This window comes from Carcharhinus amblyrhynchos, chromosome 12 (genome assembly GCF_965287045.1).
Source record: "Carcharhinus amblyrhynchos chromosome 12, sCarAmb.v2.hapA, whole genome shotgun sequence".
Taxonomy (NCBI): domain Eukaryota; kingdom Metazoa; phylum Chordata; class Chondrichthyes; order Carcharhiniformes; family Carcharhinidae; genus Carcharhinus; species Carcharhinus amblyrhynchos.
Window position 1 is genome coordinate 41,045,285 of NC_137335.1, and position 19,705 is coordinate 41,064,989.

At 38.8% G+C, this 19,705-nt stretch overlaps 1 protein-coding gene across 2 annotated transcripts in view; it reads left to right on the forward strand.

The window, feature by feature from the left end:
- The window catches only part of ppp4r3b (protein phosphatase 4, regulatory subunit 3B), a 58,999-nt gene extending 39,647 nt beyond the window's left edge, over positions 1-19,352 (forward strand). Inside the window, exons 12-16 of one of the 2 annotated variants that reach the window (XM_080200402.1) lie at positions 3,453-3,622; positions 3,757-3,899; positions 9,485-9,672; positions 15,556-15,758; positions 16,202-19,352. In XM_080200402.1, the coding sequence (XP_080056528.1) occupies positions 3,453-3,622; positions 3,757-3,899; positions 9,485-9,672; positions 15,556-15,758; positions 16,202-16,297 (800 nt within the window). In that variant the 3' untranslated portion in view covers positions 16,298-19,352. The other variant, XM_080200404.1, reaches the window with a different exon arrangement.
- The last annotated feature ends 353 nt before the right edge of the window (positions 19,353-19,705 follow it).

Below are 19,705 nucleotides of genomic sequence, written 5' to 3' on the forward strand. Positions count from 1 at the left end.
TGTCAATACTCCTAAGGGTTCTACCATTTACTGTAAAATTCCTATGTGCGGTGGGCCTTCCAAAATGCACTACTTCACATTTGTCTGGATTAAACTCTCTCTACCATTTCTCTGCCCAAATCTCCTATCAGTCTATATTTTGCTGTATCATCTGGCAATCTTCTTCACTATCCGCAACTCCACGAATTTTTGTCATCTACAAGCTTACTAATCAGTTACATTTTCCTCCAAATCATTTATTTTTATATATATAAAACACACTACAAGCAATTAAGGTCCCAGAACTGATCCCTGTGGAACACCGCTATTCACAGCCTTCCATTCAGAAAAGCACACCTCTACTGCTACCCTCTGTCTTCTATGGCCATGCCAATTCTGAATCCATCTTGCCAGCTCTCCTCTGACTCCATGTGACTTCACCTTTCATACCAGTCAACCATGAGGTATCTTGTCAAAGATTTTACTGAAGTCCATGTATGCAATATCCACTGCCTTTCCTTCATCTATCATTTTCATCACTTCTTCCTCTCAAAACTCGATCAAGTTAGTGAGACACGACCTCCCCTTCACAAAACCGTGCAGTCTATCACTAAGTCCATTTGTCTCCAAATGTGAGTAACTCCTGTCTCTAAGAATCTTTTCCAATTTCCCTACCACTGACGTATGTCTCACTGGCCTGTAATTTCCTAGATTATTCCATCTGCCCTCTTAAGCAATGGAATAACATTGGCTATCCTCCAGTCGTCTGGAACTTCACATGTAGCCAATGAGGATAAAGAGATTTCTGTCAAGGCCCCAGCAATTTCCGCCTTTGCCTCCTCCAGTATTTTTGGGCAGATCCTGGGAATTTATCTACTTTAATGCTTTTTAAGATGCCCAACACCACCACCTTTTTGATATCAGTGTGACCTAGAATATTTACACATCTACCCTAGGCTTCTCATCCATCAAATTCCTCTCTTTGGTGAATACTGAGGCAAAGTATTCATTTAATACTTTGCCCATTTTCTCTGGTTCCAAGCATAGATTCTTTCCATTATCCTTGAGTAAACCAATCCTTTCCCTGGCTGCCCTCTTGCTCTTTACATACATACAAAATGCCTTAGGATTTTCCTTCATCCTGTTTGCCAAGGACTTTTATTGACCCCTTTTAGCACTCCTAATTCCTTTCTTAAGTTCCTTCCTACGTTCTTTATATTCTTCGAGGGCTGCATTTGTCTTAAGCCTTTTAGGTTTTACGAATGCTTCCCTTTTCTCCTTGACAAGGTTCATAATATCCTTATCCAGGGTTCCTGATACTTGCCACACTTATTCTTAAGGTATGTGTCAGTCCTGAATTCAGCTGACATTTGAAAGACTCCCACGTGTCCGATGTTGATTTACCCTCAAAGAGCCTCTCCCAATCTACATTCTCCATATCCTGTCAAGTGTTGTTGTAGTTGGTCTTCCCCCAATTTAATATCATTGCCCGAGGACTACTCTTGTCCTTATCTGCAAGCACCTTAAAACTTACGGAAATAGGATTACTACTGGAATTTTGGTCACCCGCCAGGTTTGTTCCTCAATACCGGGTCTAATATGGCTCTTTCCCAAGTTGGGCAATCCACATAGTGTTTCAAGACGTCCTTCTGGGTGGTCCTTATAAATTCTGCCCCATTGTAGCCCCTAGTAGTAAGTAAGTCCCAGTCAATATTGGGAAAGTTAAAATCACCCACCACAACAACCCTGTTGTTTCTTGCATCTTTCCAAAATCCATTTGCATATCTGCTTCTTTATCTCCAGCTGGCTGTTGGGAGGCCTGTAATAAACCTCCAGCATTGTGATCGCACCCTTCCTATTCCTGAGCTTTGCCCATGCTGCCTCGTTGCCTGAACCCTCAGACGTGTCCTCCCTCAGTACAGCTGGGGAATTCGGGCCAGGGTTTAACAAGCATGGAAAAATAGTTCAGAAGGTTGGAATTTATAACATTGTTGAAGGACCCTATGCTTTAAATAACTTGCTGTGCCTGACTTTGCACTTCCATACCTTTGATCTCTGGGGAATTTAAACCATTGTGTCTCAAAACAAGAGTATCCATCCAAACAGCAATATGCCTTGTTTCTCTCATTGTTTACAACAAATTAGCAGCTTAAGCTTCAGAGGTAAGTTTGATAAGGTGATTAGGATATATATTTGGTGATCTGTGTTGGAGCCTCAAATATTTACTGCGTTTATCTAACAAAATGGAATGTAAAATCATATATCCAAATTGCCTGATGACACAAAGGTAAGATTATAAACAGTGTCCACAAAATTATATAACTTGTAGTTATTGATAATTGTGGTGGGGCAAATGAATTTCAGTGTAGATGAATGTGAGGACAGTGTGCATTTAAAAAAGGATTGAACAGAATACTTTCTGAATGGTTCAAAGCTGGAGGCTGTGGAGGCTCAAAAAATTGAGGATCCAGGTACATATAACATTAAAATGTCATAACTAACTATAGAACGTTATCAAAAGGGATATTGGAATGTAGACTAGAATACAAGGAAGTAGAATCACCTTGCAACCACACAAAGCCCTGGTTGGATCTCACTGACATGGAGCATTCTGGGCATCAGATGTTGGGAAGAATATATTGGCCTTAAAGGGTATATAGACCAAAAAAGTAAATTGTTTATGGAGATGAAAGATGTGGCCATCACTATATTACTATAGTGATGCAGTAATACAGCCCATTGGTTCTGTTTCAGTTGAAAAAGTGTGTGAAATATTGGATGATAGCATAACAGAAGAAATATTAAGAGGCTTAGCAATCTCTGAAAGTGGATAAATCACCTACAGAATGAAATTTATCTCAGGCTGCTAAAAGAAGCAAGGAAGGAAATAGTAGGGGTTCTGACCATCAGCTTCCAATCCTCTCTGGCTACAGGTGTTTTTTTTATATAAGGGAGGAAAGGGTAAATAGTAATTGCAGGTCAGTCAGTCAAACCTTGTTGGTAGAAAACTATTGGGGGCGGAATTTGAGACACAGATAATTGAAATATATTTGCGAAGGACAAACCATGCAAGAGACTACACAATAACTGGTAGGATACTGAGAAATGTGGAACAACGGGACATGCCTATTGCTAACTTTCTCCTAGTGGTTCCTAGAAGGTCTCCAACAATACACAGAAGCACAACATTTGCTCTCTTTAAACATAGCCCTCAAATCTTCCAGGAAAGATGTTGATAGTGTTGGTGAAGTCTTAGTATGTCTTGGAAAGTCTTCCAAAGTATCCAAGATCCAGACTGCATTTGAAGAGGATTTTGGAGTGTATGTTCTAGTGCAGATAAATTTGGGATATTTTTGGCATACATGATGGCTGTGGATGAATGGGAAGATTTGACCATAGAACAAGACTGGCAGCTGCTAGTGGTAGTCCAAACTACTAAGATCTAAGTAAATAGTTACTTTTTCTGAAAACAGGTGCACTGCGTTTTATGAGGAGGATCATTGGACTAAAGGATGAATTCTATAATCGATACATCACTAAAGGCAACCTCTTTGAACCAGTTATAAATGCCTTTTTGGATAATGGAACGAGATATAATCTACTTAATTCAGCAATAATTGAACTCTTTGAATTTATCAGAGTGGTAAGTTTCTGTTTTTCTAATAGTTTGTAGTAAAATTTCTATTTATGAAAATGCTGTTGAGCTCTCCTACAGATTGTTTTTCCACAGTTCTGAGAAGTGTCTTTTCTATTTCTTTCTTATAAATGTTACCGCAGGAAGATATCAAGTCACTTACAACGCACATTGTTGACAACTTCTACAAAGCACTTGAACACATAGAGTATGTGCAGACGTTCAAAGGACTGAAGCTGCGATATGAGCAGGAAAGGGATAGACTTCAAAATCAGAAGCTGAACAGGTAGGAAAATTAAAAGATCCCAAGCAGTATATGTTTGAATATGGTCATTGAGCTTCACAGGTCATTACTTCTAAATCTGTTGAACCTAACAGTATTGTGTATGCTGCAGCACAGAATCCCTGAAGTGCAGAAAGGGGCCATTTTGATCCATTTGAGCCTATACCAACTCTCTGCCAGAGCGTCTTACCCAAGCCCATCCCTGCAATCCCACTCATTTACCCCACTAATTTCCTAACCTATTCAGCTTTGAACACTAAGGGGAAACTTAGCATGGCTAATTCATCTAATCTACACGTTTTTGGACTGTGGGAGGAAACCAGAGCACCCTTTGGAAACCCACGCAAACGTGAAGAACATCCAAACTCCACACAGGCAGTCACGCAAGGCCAGAGTTGAGCATGGGCCCCTGGTGCTGTGAGGCAGCAGTGTTTGCCGCCGTGCTTCAAGTCTTATTTGATCACAAACAGTTTGTGTTCTAATTTATTACTCATCTTGTAGTTGAGCGTGTAATGAAATGAGTTTTAAGGTACTGGGACTAATTTGATCATTAATCTGATGTGAAAAATTGAACAAAATTCAAACTTGCAGAGGAGCTGAAAGTAGTATAAGGACATCAGCAAGAATATGTTCAAGATATTTAAATCTAGGCACTAGATGTCAATTGTGGGTGCCATATAGAGGGACAAACAGTGCCACAATCAAATTACTACATGTAACAGCAGATATTTTTCACCAGCTCACAGCTCCCTACGTGCTTTCCCAAACCTCAGTGATCCTGTTGGCTCCAGAGTGAGCTCATGTAATATTTTGTTACTTTGCCAATTAAATCTACATAAAATACTGATGCTTGATCAACATGGTGTAAGTGACAACTAACTAGTAATTAAAAGCACTGTAGTGTAACAATATGCACAAATAGAATACCTAAAATTGTTTCCTAATTTTTTGTCAGCCCGCTGTTCCTGCTGATGTAGGTCCTTAACTTGACAGTAGAGAGTGAGGAGTAAATAGCAGGACAAATAGTGTACGATGTTTTTGTTCTAAACAGCTAAATTGGGGCTGGAAGGAGATAAAATGTTAAAAGTCATTGACGAAAGACTTCTGAGCTGTGCATAGCCTATTTGCATGTATGTTAGTGAAGTTTTTTTGGATTTTATATATTGTACTTAAATGTCACAGGTTTTTTGTGGCACCTAAAGTGATATAACTTAATTCCATATAGTGATTATCCAGGATTGCAGTGAAAACCAATGATTTGCAACTTTGAACTATTTGCATTATGACAATTGCACTAGTGATCTTTTTTAATTGGTATTCCACAGTTTTGAATTTCTCCTATTGCTCTTCTCAAATAACTGTATAAAATGCAAGTACATTGAGCTATGTACAGTTTAGTTCCATAAGTGAGCACAATGTAGCGTCATAGTCATACATCACAGAAACAGGCCCTTTAACCCATCATGTCTGTGCTGACCATCAAATACCAATCTATATTAATCCCATTTATCAGTGCTTGGACCATACCCTACTCTGCCTCAATTATTCAAGTGCTTATCTAGATGCTGCCTAAGTGTTGTGAGAGTCCCTGCCTCTACCTTCCTCTCAGGCATTGCATTTCATATTTCCACCACCCTTTGGGAGAAATTTGTTTTTCCTCAATCCCCTGTAACCACTTGGTCCTCACCTTAAACCTATGCTTTCTGGTCTTAGACACTTCTGCCACAGGAAAAATCGATCAACCCATCTGTGCTGCTCATAATTTTGTATACCTTGATCGGGTCCCACCTTAGCTTCCTTTGCTCCAGGGAAAACAAACCCAGCCTATCCGGTCTCCCTATAGCTGAAACTTTCATCCCAGGCAACACCCTGGTGAATCTCCTATCCACTGTGATCAGTTCCTTCCGATAGTATGGTGACCAGAACTGCACATGATATTCTATCTGTGGCTAACCAATGTTTTATAGAGTTCATAGAATCCTACAGTGCAGAAGGAGGCCATTTGGTCCATTGCGTCTACACCAACCACAATCCCATCCAGGCTCCATCCCTATAACCTCTTGCACTTAGTCTAGCTAGTACACTAAGGGGAGAGTCCACCTAACCCGCACATCTTTGGACTGTGAGAGGAAACCAGACCACCCAGAGGAAACCCATGCAGATAGGGGGAGAATATGCAAACTCCAGACACAGTGACCTAAGCCAGGAATCAAACTCAGGTTCCTGGTGTTAAGGCAGCAATGCTAACCACTGTGCCACTGTTGTACCAGAACCTCCCTGCTCATATACTCTGTGCCCTGGCTAATGAAGGCAAGCATTCCGTATGACTGCTATTTCATCCTGTCTAGCTGCGCTAACTTGTAGACTCAATATCCCTTGTAACCTATCATTCAATGTGTATATTTTATCCTTATTTGACCTCCCAAAAAGCATCACCTCACATTTATCTGGATTAAGACCATAACACAGTAAAAAGCCTGACAACACCAGGTTTTAGTGCAGCTGATTTATTTGATAGTAAACTCACAAGCTTTCGAGGGGACTCCCTCTTCGTCAGGTGAATGGAGAGTTCTGGCCTCGGACAGAGCATATAAAGCACAGACAGTCCTCTAAACTGTCTGTGCTTTATATGCTCTGTCCGAGGCCAGAACTCTCCATTCACCTGATGGAGGGAGTCCCCTCGAAAGCTTGAGAGTTTACTATCAAATAAATCGGTTGCACTAAAACCTGGTGTTGTCAGACTTTTTACTGTGTTTACCCCAGTCCAATGCCAGCACATCCACATTAAGACCATAACACACAGGACAGAATTAGACCATTGAGACGGCTCCACAATTCAGTCATGGCAGATGAGTTTCTCAACACCATTCTCTCTCCTTTTTTCCCCATAACCTTGGATCCCCATACCAGTCAAGAACTTATCTATCTCTGTCTTAAATGCACAATGATCTGGCCACCACAATCTTTTGTGGCAATGAACTCCACAGATTCACCACCACCTGGGTGAAAAAATTCCTCAACTCGGTTCTAAAAGGTCATCCCTTTACTCTGAGGCTGTGCCTTCGGATCCTAGTTTCTCCCACTAATGGAAACATCTTCTCACAGCATTATCCAGGCCTTTTGACATTCTTTAAGTTTCAGCTCCTCGTACACCAAGGCTTTCATTCCTGAAAACGGTCTCATGAACCTCCTCTGGACCCTCTTCAAAGTCAGCTCATCCTTCCTTGGATACGGGGTCCAGAATTGCTCACATTATCTCTAATGTGGTTTGCCAAGAGCCTTCTAAAGCCTCAGCAGTACATCCCTGCTTTTGTATTCTAGAAGTTAAATTCCATCCACCATTGCAGTGTCCAACTTACCAGCTAATCAGTACAAATCTGTAGCCTAAGTCTAACCTCCTAACAACAACACTAATCTTCATGTCATCTGCAGACTTACTAATTATACCTTCCATATTCACATCCAAGTTGTTAATGTATATAACTAACAGCAAGGGTCATAGCACTGAAACCTGTGGTGCACTGCTTGTCACAGACTTTCAACCACAAAAGTAGCTCTCTTCCATCACCTTTTGCCTCCTCTTAAATTGATTTTGGATCCAGTTTGCCAACTTGAATTGGATCCCACGAACTCTCAACTTTTGGACCAGCCTTTCACATGGGACTTTGTCAAAGGTCTTAGTTACTGAAGCCCATGTAAACCACATCAACTGCACTACCCTCATTTATTTAGTTACCTTTTCAAAAAGCTCAGATAAATTCATTAGACAGGATCTTTCAGCAACAAATCTGTGCTGACTTTACCTGATCAATCCCTGTCTTTCCAAGTGTCGATCAATCCTGTCCCTCAGAAGCTTTTCCACTGATTTGGCCAGAAATTATGTGGCTTATTGCTGCTGCCCTTGAATAAAGGTACCATGTTAGCTGTTCTCCAGTCATCTAGCACTTCACCTGTGGCCGGTGAAAATTTTAAATATCCCTGCAGTCTCCTCCCTTGCCTCAGCCTTGGATCCATGTCATCAGGATCTGGAGATTTCCGCATCTTTATGCTTGCTGAAACAAATATCTCCTTATCAATCTTAATGTGCTCTAGAACTTTACCAGCCCAGCTGTAATCTCCAGCTGCAATGTCTTTCTTCTTCGTTAATACAGATGAAAAATATTAATTTAAGACATCACCCATGTCCTCTGGCTGTATGCACAGATTGCTCCTTTGATCTCTGATGAACCCCACTCTTTCCCTGGTTATCACCTTGAATATACTTAAAATGCCTTGGGTTTCCTTGACCTTAGCTGTCAATGATGTTTTGTGGCCCCTCTTTGCCCTCCTATTTTGAAGCACCCCTACACACACTAGGACCTCCCCATTCTTAATGCTCTATATCTACCCTATGTTTCCGGTTTTTTTTTAATCAAACCCTCGATATCCCTTGACATTCAGGGTTCCCTGGACTTGCCGCCCTTGCCCTTCACCCACCAACTCATATTAATTGGCTTTTGTTATTATACTGACAAAGGACAATGGTTATAGAACTAGTTTGATAGAGAATCTATTACCTTGCAGAAAATTTTCTTTCTTGATCAGGGAAAATGCAGCTTCTAAAGCTGAGCTAAGCTAAAACTTTATAATCTTTCTCATTTGGGTTTGCTTAGTTTGTGGCATTGCAGTGTTTATATAACCCCTCCCAGCACCTACTGTTCTGCTGTTAGTTGTTTCTGGGTGTGAATTCAAGGTGCTGGTCCACAGCTGCCGCTGAACTGAAATTTGAACCAAACTATTATCAATGTAGAGTGAAGTAATCCAGTAGAAAAAATGTACATAATATATTTCAGCATGCTAATGTAATTTTCCCAAGAAAGTGAAGAGTTGGTATGTATTTGGTTAATGCTGTTACTTGATGTGTTTAAAAAAAACTTTTTATGCACATGTTGTGATTGACAAATTGTATGAAATAGTTAAAAACAAACTTGGCGGTTATGGTATTTTTTTGGGTAGAGATGCAGTCTTGTAGCACCCATCCATGCAAACCAGGAAGTTCCGTATCCGATTCCCAGTTGTATTGTTAATTGATTTCAGCAGCCTCAACTTTGGAATGTTTCAATTGACTTCCATGCCAAACCAGCAAGAATTCCTGCTCCTAAATCTACTTATGAATGTAAGGTACAAAGTACTTGTTTGTCAACATCAGGTAAGCCAAGGATCGGGCTTGGCTCCGATGCCTCCTGTAATAGAATGTTTGCCAACGCACACTGTTTAGGTTCATGCATGAAGTATGACGACTTGGGCAATGTGTCGGAGGGCTGCAGCCACCCACAAAGCCAAGCCACCATGAAGATCAGCACCTTCTGGCAAAGGGAACAAGGAGGAAGGAGAAGGAGAAAATGATGAAAGGATTATACGTGGAATAAAATTGGGGCTTGACAGTTTACGTAATTCAGGTTAGCTGATGTGATTGTAAATATGTCTGTCTATAAATAAATATGTAACTACCTCAGTTTGGAAGTTGAAAAGACATTTAGCATTCCAGTTAACATTTTTTTCAGCTTTGGTGGAATTTGCTGACTAATACTTGATGTTTTTCAATTAAGCGTACCATCCATATTGCGTAATAATCGGTACCGGAGAGATGCACGAGCATTGGAGGAAGATGAAGAGATGTGGTTTAATGAGGATGAAGAGGAGGAAGAAGGAGAGGCTCTAGTACCACATGTAGAGAAATCCAAATCCGAGGATGACTATCCAGACAGTTATGGGAAATTTCTGGAGACTAAAAAGGGTATGGTAATTTTTAGTACTTAACAGTATATTCTAGTTATGCTATGCTTGAGTTTAAATATGTTCTTAGTGCCAAGAGGGGGGTGATGCACAAGCAGCTTCCATGTGCACTTGAGTTACCTTGGTTTTCAGATAGTCGGCTTTGATCTTGGGTGATGTTAGTGATCAATATTTAGCTCATGTACCAGTATTGAGTTGGAAGAGAATAAGACCTCAGTTTTGAACTAATATTGTTTTAATATAGCAATTGTCCATTTTGCTGTGAACGTGTTTGGTAACCTGTCAACATTCATAAATGCTTAAGTTATAAAATTGAACAAAATACATGTAAATTTTGGACATTAAATCATTGGCATGGCCTTGACTTCCAAAATGCATCATCTTACTGTGATTTGAGGATCTGATTTTCTGGAAATTTCTTTGGGAATATTAGTATAATTGGCAAAACTAAATCACTTTAAAATCAATGGAATATTTTAATATTCAAAATTTTATATTTGGTGTTTAAAAACAAACCACTGCCATCCTAACCTTTTTGATAGGATGCATTTCATTTTAATTGTATTTACGCAGTATACTTAGTTTAGTATAGCCTGTTTAGTATTTCATCTTTTTGAAATTTTAATCTGAGTGAGCAACTATTAATGCATGTTTAATTAAATTGAACTTGCTGAAATAGTACCTGCTCTCCGCGGGATCTACAGGATAATTAATTGACAACAACATTTAAAAAAAGAGTCTTCTGTTAATGGTTGTGTGAACTGTTAGATTGCAGCCTTTTTAAAACAAACTGTACTTGTGAAGTTATCTGTAAATAGAATCATATAATGGGCTGCAGGAGAGAATACTGCGAAGTTTTGTTTTCCCTTCACTCTTACCCTTCCTGGTGGGGTTTGATTTAAACCTCTGCTTATCTGTACTTCAGATGTTCAGTTTATCTTTAGTTTGGCAAACGTTTTCTTCAAGTACTTTGAAGCCTAGAATTGACATTTATTCATTTGTCTTTTGGATCAGGTATAATGAAAATATTGCAATACGCTGATAGAATATAAATAGTTTAAGGGACAGCTAGTCATGTTGATTCATGCTATTATTTAGTGGAGTTCTGTAAGGAGGCCTTACAGCCCAGTATGCCTGGTTTGGCGCACTTGAAGGTTTTGAATGTGTTTCCACCAATCTTTTCAGGCACTAGCTTCCAGATCATGGCTTGCTACACAAACTTTTTCCTTGGCTCCGCTCCAGTCCCTGTGCGGACCATCTTCAATCTGTATCATCTGGCTAGTGACATAGTTGCAAGTATATAAACCATTCCTTCTTACTTGATCAAAACTTTATCAGAAAAACTCTTAAATTCTTTGATACTTTTTCTGCATTCAGGAGAACAATCATAGCTTCTGTGATAACTGAAGTCACTCATGACTGGTATTATTCTGATGAATCTCTCTCCGAGGCCTTGATGTCCTTCCAAAAGTGTGGTGCCCAGAATTAGATGCTGCTGTCTAACTGGGGTCTGACTAGCGATTTATAACTGTCACTTTTGTTCTCTGCCCTCTAAAACCAAGGATCCTCATGCTTTTTGAACAATTTTATCAACATGCCTTGCCACCATTAACAATTTAAGTATATGAAGCCCCGCTTCATGTACAATTTAAGTGTATAAGCACCCGCTTATATTTCCTCGTTCTTTCGCTTCATGGCGTCCAGCGTTTGCAACCACCGCTTTACTTGCAATGCATCTGCTGAATTTTGTCTGTCTGTCCTCAAAATAGCAGGAGGGAAGGGGGGTTTATGTGAGGGAAGGTTTGGAAAGATAATAGCGCAGGGTAGCAGTGTAGGTAAAGGTAACCAGAGTATGGTGGGAAAGGACAAGAGTGTACGTCATATGAATGCACCAACAAATAAGGTTCTGGAACCAGAAAAAATGGTAAAAAGACAGAATTAAAAACTCTTTATCTGAACGCGTACAGCATTTATAATAAAAAGAGTGAATTGATGGCACAAATAAAAGTAAATGACTATGTTATGATAGCAATTACAGAACATGGTTGTAACGTGACTATAACTGGGACTGAAATATTTAGTGGTTTTTGACATTATGGGAAGGTAGAGCGAAAAAGGAGGTGAGTGGCTTTGTTAATGTATTCAAGATGGATTCTTGGAACAACACATTCTGGAACAAACCGAGAAACAGGCTATTTTGGATTTGGCAGTGTATAATTTAACAGGATTAAAGATGTTGTAGTAAAGGATCCTCTAAGCAAGAGTGATTATCACTGGAGAGAATTCATGTTTCAGTTTGAGGGTGAGGAAGTTGGGTCTGAAACTAGTGTTCTATCCTCTAATTGCCATCTAAGCTCGTGTGGATAGATTTAGCTCAAGTAGGATGTGAAAATGGGTTAAAAGATAAGACAGTGGAGAAGCAGTGGCAGACATTTAAGGAGATATTTTGTAACTCAAGGATATTTTCCATTAAAAAAGATGTTACAAGAATAGCAATCTGTGACTAATTGAGGAAGTTGAGAATGGTTTCAAATTGAAAGAAAAGATTATAAGAGTGGCACAGTGGTTAGCTGTACTGCTGCAGAGTGCCAGGGACTCAGGTCCAATTCCAGCCTGTGTGGAGATTCACCCTGTGTTTGTGTGGGCTTCCTCCTACAGTCCAAAGATATGCAGGTTAAGTAGATTGTTCATAGTAAATTGCCCCTTAGTCTCCCAAGATGTGTAGATCAGATGGATTAGCCATGGTAAATGTATGGGGATAGGGTGGGATGATGGGCCTGAGTAAGATACTCAGAGGCGGTGCAGGCTCGATGGGCCGAATGACCCCCTCTATACTAGATTCTGAGAATGCTACAAAGATTAATGGTAACTCGGAATATTGGGGAAATTTTAGAAAACCAGAAATGTTTGACTAAAAAGTAAGAATGATAAATTGGAGTGAGAGAAAACTGGCAAGAAGTATGAAGCACATGTTAAAAGCTTCTATGAGTGTATATAAAAAAAAAATTTATTGCAGTAAGTGTTAATACCTTAGAGGGTGAGATGGGGGGAATTAATAGGAAACAAGGATTTGGCAGAGGCATTGAATGTCTTTGTCTTTTGTGTCTTTCACAGCAGAAGTATAAAGCATCCTAAAAATAGTAGAAAAACTGGGCCAAAACAGAGGGAGGAACTTAATACCAGTCACTTGACCAAAAGTACCTGGGAAGTTAATGGAATTAGAGTCTTCATCAGTCCCCTGGAACTGATGACCTGTGTTATAGGGTGTTAAAGGAGGTGATGATAGTGGATGCATTGGCTGTAATCTTCCAAAATTCCCTAGATTCTGGAAAGGTCCCAGTGGATTGTGAAATCACAAATCTAACAGTGCTATTTAGTAAAGGAGGGAAACACAAAAGGAGGAAGCTATGTGCCAGTTAGTCAAATGTGTCATCGGGTAACTATTAAAACCTGTTAGTAATGAGGTAGTAACAGAACATTTAGAAAATTGTATACAATCAAACAGAGTCAACAGGGCTTTGTGAAAGGTGAATCATGTTTGACGAATTTATTAGAATTCTTTGAGGATGTAACAAGCAGGGTATGTAAAAGGGAACCACTAGTGGCAGTTGTTGAGGGGGTTGAGCTATGAGGAGAGGCTGAATAAACTAGGCTTGTACTCGTTAGAGTTTAGAAGAATGAGGGGAGATCTCATTGAGACGTATAAGATGATGAATGGGATGGATAGGATAGAGGTGGAAAGACTCTTCCCGCTCAAAAAAGACAGTAGGACTAGGGGGCACAGCCTCAAGATAAAGGGGGGGCGGTTCAGAACGGAGTTGAGGAGGAACTTCTTCACTCAAAGGGTGGTGAATCTCTGGAATTCTCTGCCCGTTGAAGTGGTGGAGGCTGCCTCGCTAAATATTTTTAAGAAGCGGGTTGATGGGTTTTTGATAAGAGAGGGGATTAAGGGTTATGGGGAGAGGGCGGGAAAGTGGAACTGAGCCACGACAGATCAGCCATGATCTTATTGAATGGCGGGGCAGGCTCGAAGGGCCAGATGGCCTACTCCTGCTCCTATTTCTTATGTTCTTATGTTCTTATGTTCATTTGGATTTCCAAAGTAATTGAATAAGATGTCAGAAAAGATTACAGCACAAGACATCATATTGTTAGCAGTGATATATTAGCAGGGAAGGAGCTAACAGGAAAGATAAAGGGTCATTTTCAGGTGGGCAAACTAACTAGGGGAGTGCTACATGTGTGCACTGGGCCCTCAATTACTTATGACCTATATTAAAGACTTGGATGAAGGAACTGACCTATACTGTAGTGAAATTTGCTGCTGATACAAAGGAGAAGTTGGAGGATACAAAGAATCTTCAAAAGGTTTTCGATAGTTTGAGCAAAACATTTGCAGATGGAATATAATGTGAGAAAAGTGAGATTGTCCACTTTGGCAGGAAGAATGGAAAAACAATATTATTAAAATGGAAAGATATTGCAGAATGCTGCAGGAATCAGATTGTCATTGGGCATGAAGAGGTTGGCATGCAGGCATAACAAGTGATTGGGGAAAAAATGGAATATTGCTCTTTGTGTAAGGGGTTTATTATAAAAGCAAGGAAGTTTAAACTGTGCAGGAATTGGTGAGACCGCAACTGGAGCACTGTATAGATTTAGCCTTCTAAAAGAAGGTAGGATATACTTGGATAAAAGCAAATTACTGCAGATGCTGGAATCTATCCCATCTCAACCTACTGCTGACTCCACTCAGCACCCACAAGTTTCTTATCTTCTCGGCACAACTGTAAAAATCTCATCCTATTTTCTATTGTCATCAACTCTGACGAAAGACCATCCAGACTCGGCATTAACTCTGTTCACTCTCCATAGATGCTGCCAGACCTGCTGAGATTTTCCAGCATTTTCTATTTATGTGTGAGGGATATACTTGCATTGGAAGCAACTGAGAGAAGGCTCTCTGGGCTGATTCCAAGGATAAAGGGATTGTCTTGTGGGGAAAAGTTGAGCTGTTTGGAGCTATAATAATGGAGTTTAGCAGAATAAGAAATAATAATGAATCATGTGAGATTCTCAGCAGTGTAGTTGCTGGGAGGATGTTTCCTCACATGGGGAACTTGAGAACCATGAGGCATCATTTAAAAATAAGTCTCCCATTTAAGATGGAGATTAGGAGAAATTTCTCCTGAAGGTCTTTGGAATTTCCATCCACAGAGCTCTGTGAAGATTGAGTCAGAAATATTTGAGTCTAGGTTTTGGTGAGCTGGCAGAAAAATAGAATTAAAGTCACAGCCAGATAACCATAATTTTATCAAATGGTGGAGCAGACCTAGTGGGCTGAATGGTTTGCTCCTATTTCTTAGATCCTGGAACGTGCTGTTTTCCACTTTGCTAAAGTTTTATTATCTGCAAATGTTATGTTTGTGTTCCCTACATGCAAGTGGTCATCGTTAATACATATGAAAAAGCATTGTGATCTGGGGGACACTGCTTGCATTGTGTCTGGAAAAACAACCATTTATCATTACTGCTTCTATCACTCGATAGATCCCTGCTACTACCATCCCTTTAACCAATGGACTTTGATTTCGCTAACCTATTGCTTCAGCTTTATTCCAGCTACAATATGAAGTTGGTGTGTAGCAAGCTTTTTAAATATTTTGAAAGCATCCTGGTTTTTCATTTTCACTGATAGGCTGCCACTGATTGAACCTCTGCATATAACTGTGTGATTTCCAAGATGGCCATGGAAGCAGGATAACATGACTTGACAGTGTGCCACTCTCAATGTAGATGCTAAGATATGAGCCTTAAGATTATTGTTTAACTCATAACCACCGTCATTTAGTGTAATCTGAACCTTTAAATGTTTCCTCTGTAGCTAAAGAAAGTGAGGACAAGGAAAACCTTCCAAAGCGTTCTTCAAGTCCCAGCTTCAAATTTACATTTTCACATACCTGTGCATCTGGGGCAGCAAATGGAACAAACGGCACCAACAGTAAATCAACGGCAGCTCAGACAGCTCCAGCCAGTTCCACTAGTTCTACTTCAAAGCATACCAGTTCATCTGCAATGACAACAAAGGTTTGGATTATCTTGTGTTCAAGTCAATCTGTTGCAGAATCTTTAATATTTTGAAGTATAATTTTGACTACTTCTAGGTTTTGAAATTCAAGATCTTCAGTTTACATTCGGAGGATGCAATGATTTGAACTCATAATCAGATTTAAACAAAGTCTCCAATAAACTAATTTTTGGTGGAACCATTTTGTTAACAAACCTTGAGCTCTTCTATAGAATGAAGGTTGTGGGTTAAAATAAATCTGAATAAAGTGTTAAAATGTATTGTTTTTAATCTTGAACTGTTTCAAACAAAGGTTTAAACCAATATAGTGAAAAATGTCCTAGATGTTGCTGTAATTTTGTTTTCAAATTTAAATTGGGTGTAAATTATCTACTTAATTGTATGTTTGTCAGTAGGGAAACTACATACTTATATAAACATTTTTTTTCCTGAATTTCTTCAGGGAGGTCTAGTGGGGCTTGTAGATTATCCTGATGACGAGGAAGAGGAGGAGGAAGAAGAAGCATCACCAAGAAAACGACCTCGATTAGGCTCATAACTGACGCAAGGAACGGCTTACTTCGGGGTCTGGTACAATGGTGCAACTGTTCCATAAGCTAAGGGTCTGAATCAGGAATGGCTGCTTCATGTGAATACAAAAGATGCAACACAAGGAGTAGCAAACAGTGTGCCAATGTTTCAACTAGAGGGCTTGAGTTCTATGTGGCAGCAACATGCCACTGAGGAACTGGATCTCTCTGGAACAAACTTGGAAAGGAACACCGGCCAATCAGGCTGGCAGGGCTAGCAGTTAGTAATTGGGAGCCTGATTAACAGTTTCCCAAATGGGGAAGAGGTTCAGATTTGGGGCGGGTTAGGGAAAGCTTGAGCAAGGGAGCAGGAGCTGCACAAAAATGATGTTTTGGAGTTTTTGCCAGGAAACAAAAACTGGAATAGGCGTACAAAGTATCAGTTGGAAATCCTTGCAGTCTGAATGAATTAGGTGCTGTCCCATGTGTTTATCCTTATTTTTGTTTTGTTTGCCTCCAATCCCAAGTTTTAAATTGGGGGGAAAGGAAATCTGCCAATATGCTTCTGAGTAAAAGAATCTCAACCTACCACTGGGACCATAATGATGAGATTGCCGTCATGTTCACTGGATCTTTGGGCATCCATTGGGCCTGTTAAGCATTTTCTAATCAAAATGGTGAATGGTTGGAAAAGCACAGAAGAGTATGCACCTCAGTCAGGTACTGTACTACAGATAGACTTTTCATAAGCCTGTCTATAAAAGCTGGTGTTGGTGACTGCTACAAGAGTGGTTCACAAGCAAGACTATTCCTTCTATCTCATCTAATGTATTTTGTGGCGGTTCCCCAGGCCAAACATGCCACTTAAAAGATAAAATTATATCCCAATCTGATTTTTATGTATATTTTTGGGTATTGTATTACAGGTTAACATTTCATAACTGTTAGGCAAGTTATTTTTAGGGAACACTAATTTTAACAGCTGACTGATGGTAATGCTGGAGAGTTTAATGGAAAGTCACAACAAAACATGAATTTTAACTAGTCTGCCTTTGCCCTGTTGGTCACAGTTGTCTCTGTGCAGAAGTAGTTAAGATTCAAGCACAGTAGAAGGCTCAAGTTAGGTTCCAGATGCTTTTATTGCACAGTATGGTGTTCTAGATCATTTTTAATACAGTGGTTAACGCAGGTTGTTAAACCAGCTGTAGCCAAATAGCCAACTGGCAATCTGTGTGTTACAAACTGAAATCACAACTTTTTAAAGCTTTTTTTTTGAGGTCATCTGCATCCCTTGGTATTTTGGAGGTTTTGTAGCTCAACTTAAACATTCTTTGAAAAAGAAATGGGCAGTCTGTCATGTAGATATGAAGTATAGTTTTTCCATAAAACAGAAGTTTATTTTGTATGGATGAATAACCACCACTGTAACTGTTATTTTACACTGTTTGTATACATGTGTTGATATTAATGAGGCAATGTAAGATTCAGGAATTAAAATGTGACCCTGTAATTCCATAAACATAATGCTGTTGTGTCTATTTTCTGGTAAAGGTAATGAACTTTTTTAATGGTGCTGAATTGTAAACTGCGAATCAATTATTTGATCAGTTGGACTGTTTGTTTTAGGATTTAGTTTTATTTATAGGATTACGCACAATGTTTTTAAAAAAAAACCAAAGCAGCAACTAAATGTGTTCATGCTAATCATGGTTGATTTTCAATTGTCATTTGGCTTATTTATATGCCTGATTATTGCAGGATGGCTTTGTGTAGAAGCTCTTGAATAACGTGTATTTAGATCTTATTTTCTTTGGTGCATTTAACTTTAGAAAATAAACCTTCAGATATGATTCTTTCCACAAATAAACATTACACTTTTTAAACTATGCAAAACTGCATGAACATTCCTCCCTCAACTTGTTTTACATGCACTATACCAAATGTTCATGCAGTATTACGAACTTGAATCTACATACTACCTATGTCCTACCAAACAGGTATACTTTTATAACTAATTTGAAGTGAAAGTGATTTTTCTGATCAATTGTTGCTGTTTATAATCTAAATACCAGGGAGAAAACTTTAATTTCTTTACCAACAAAGCAGTTGAGGGCTTTTGCTTTTAATTTTCATTTCAAGCGACGCTTTAATATGCCAGTGTGATTTCAATTAGTTATGATGAGCTTGGCATTTTTAGATTCAGAATTACCAATGCTAAAATTCCTTATGTAAATTGTATTCCTCTATTTAGCCTTTGAATAATTTAAAATCAATTGGCATCAGTTGAAGTTGTACAGAAAGGGACAACATTTTCCAGTTTTAGGACATTGTAGAATATTTGAATTATCATTAGCACTTTAACCTCCTATCCCAAGTGAAGTAATCCCTGAAACACCTTCTTTAGAAATGATATTCAGAGTTTCTGCATAGAATCTACTGTGCATAGCAGTTCAGTAATAACTATTCAATTCAACCTTTCAGTTGTAAACTTGATATTAGAAATATCTCCACTCAATTTGCTTGATTATATTAACTCCATAAAACTAAATGCATTTCTAACTTATCATTTATCCAGTACAATAGCTCAAGAATTATTACTTTTTTTGGGCTCAACTCATTGAAATATTTCTCTCAAATCACTTAGATCAATTGTGAAGGCTAAGGTAGCACTGGACTTCTCATTACATTCTAGTCACTTTTTAGTTTGATTTTTCAGAATCATTGCACTTTATTGGGAGAAATTTTGAGTGTTGCTTACTTCTATACTTTGTTTTGTTAAAGTAAATCAAAATATTGAAGTCTAAACATTGATTTGGAATTTTAGTTCTGTTTTTGATTTAGATTTCATAAAATGTTGTGCATAATCTAATTAATCTCCAAGTGTTAGCCCAAGTACCTGTAATTGTTTTGGGATATTGTATAGTGCTATCTTTTTAAGAATGACCTGTTGGATATTCCTAGTTAAATGATTTTATTGCTTTTGCTGTCACAGTGCCAACCTAACAATTGTAGGGATTTTTTATTAAATTAAGAATAATTTAATTAAAACATTTTGTTTAATAAAAAAATCGCTGTACTACTTGACACCAGTTTTTAATGAGTGAGGAATTGAGTAAATTGTTTCAAACACCTGAAAAACTCAGTTATGTTACATTTCAAAGATTTGAACATACAACATCTGCATGATGCAGAAGGGATTTGCTATACTTAAATATGGCAAAAGCTTTAATTCCTTTTGGCATTCAACAGAAGAGATATAAATATAACCAACAATTTCTAGGTTCTTTTTATAATACTGACATCAGTCTTATTGGGTCCATTTATAGAATGAAATTGTTGTTTCTTTTCCCACACCTAGTGGTGCAAAAGGCAGACTTTCATCTGATTCCATAGCTGTTTTTACTTGAGGGGTGCCACTCCGCATCAAGCATGGCTAA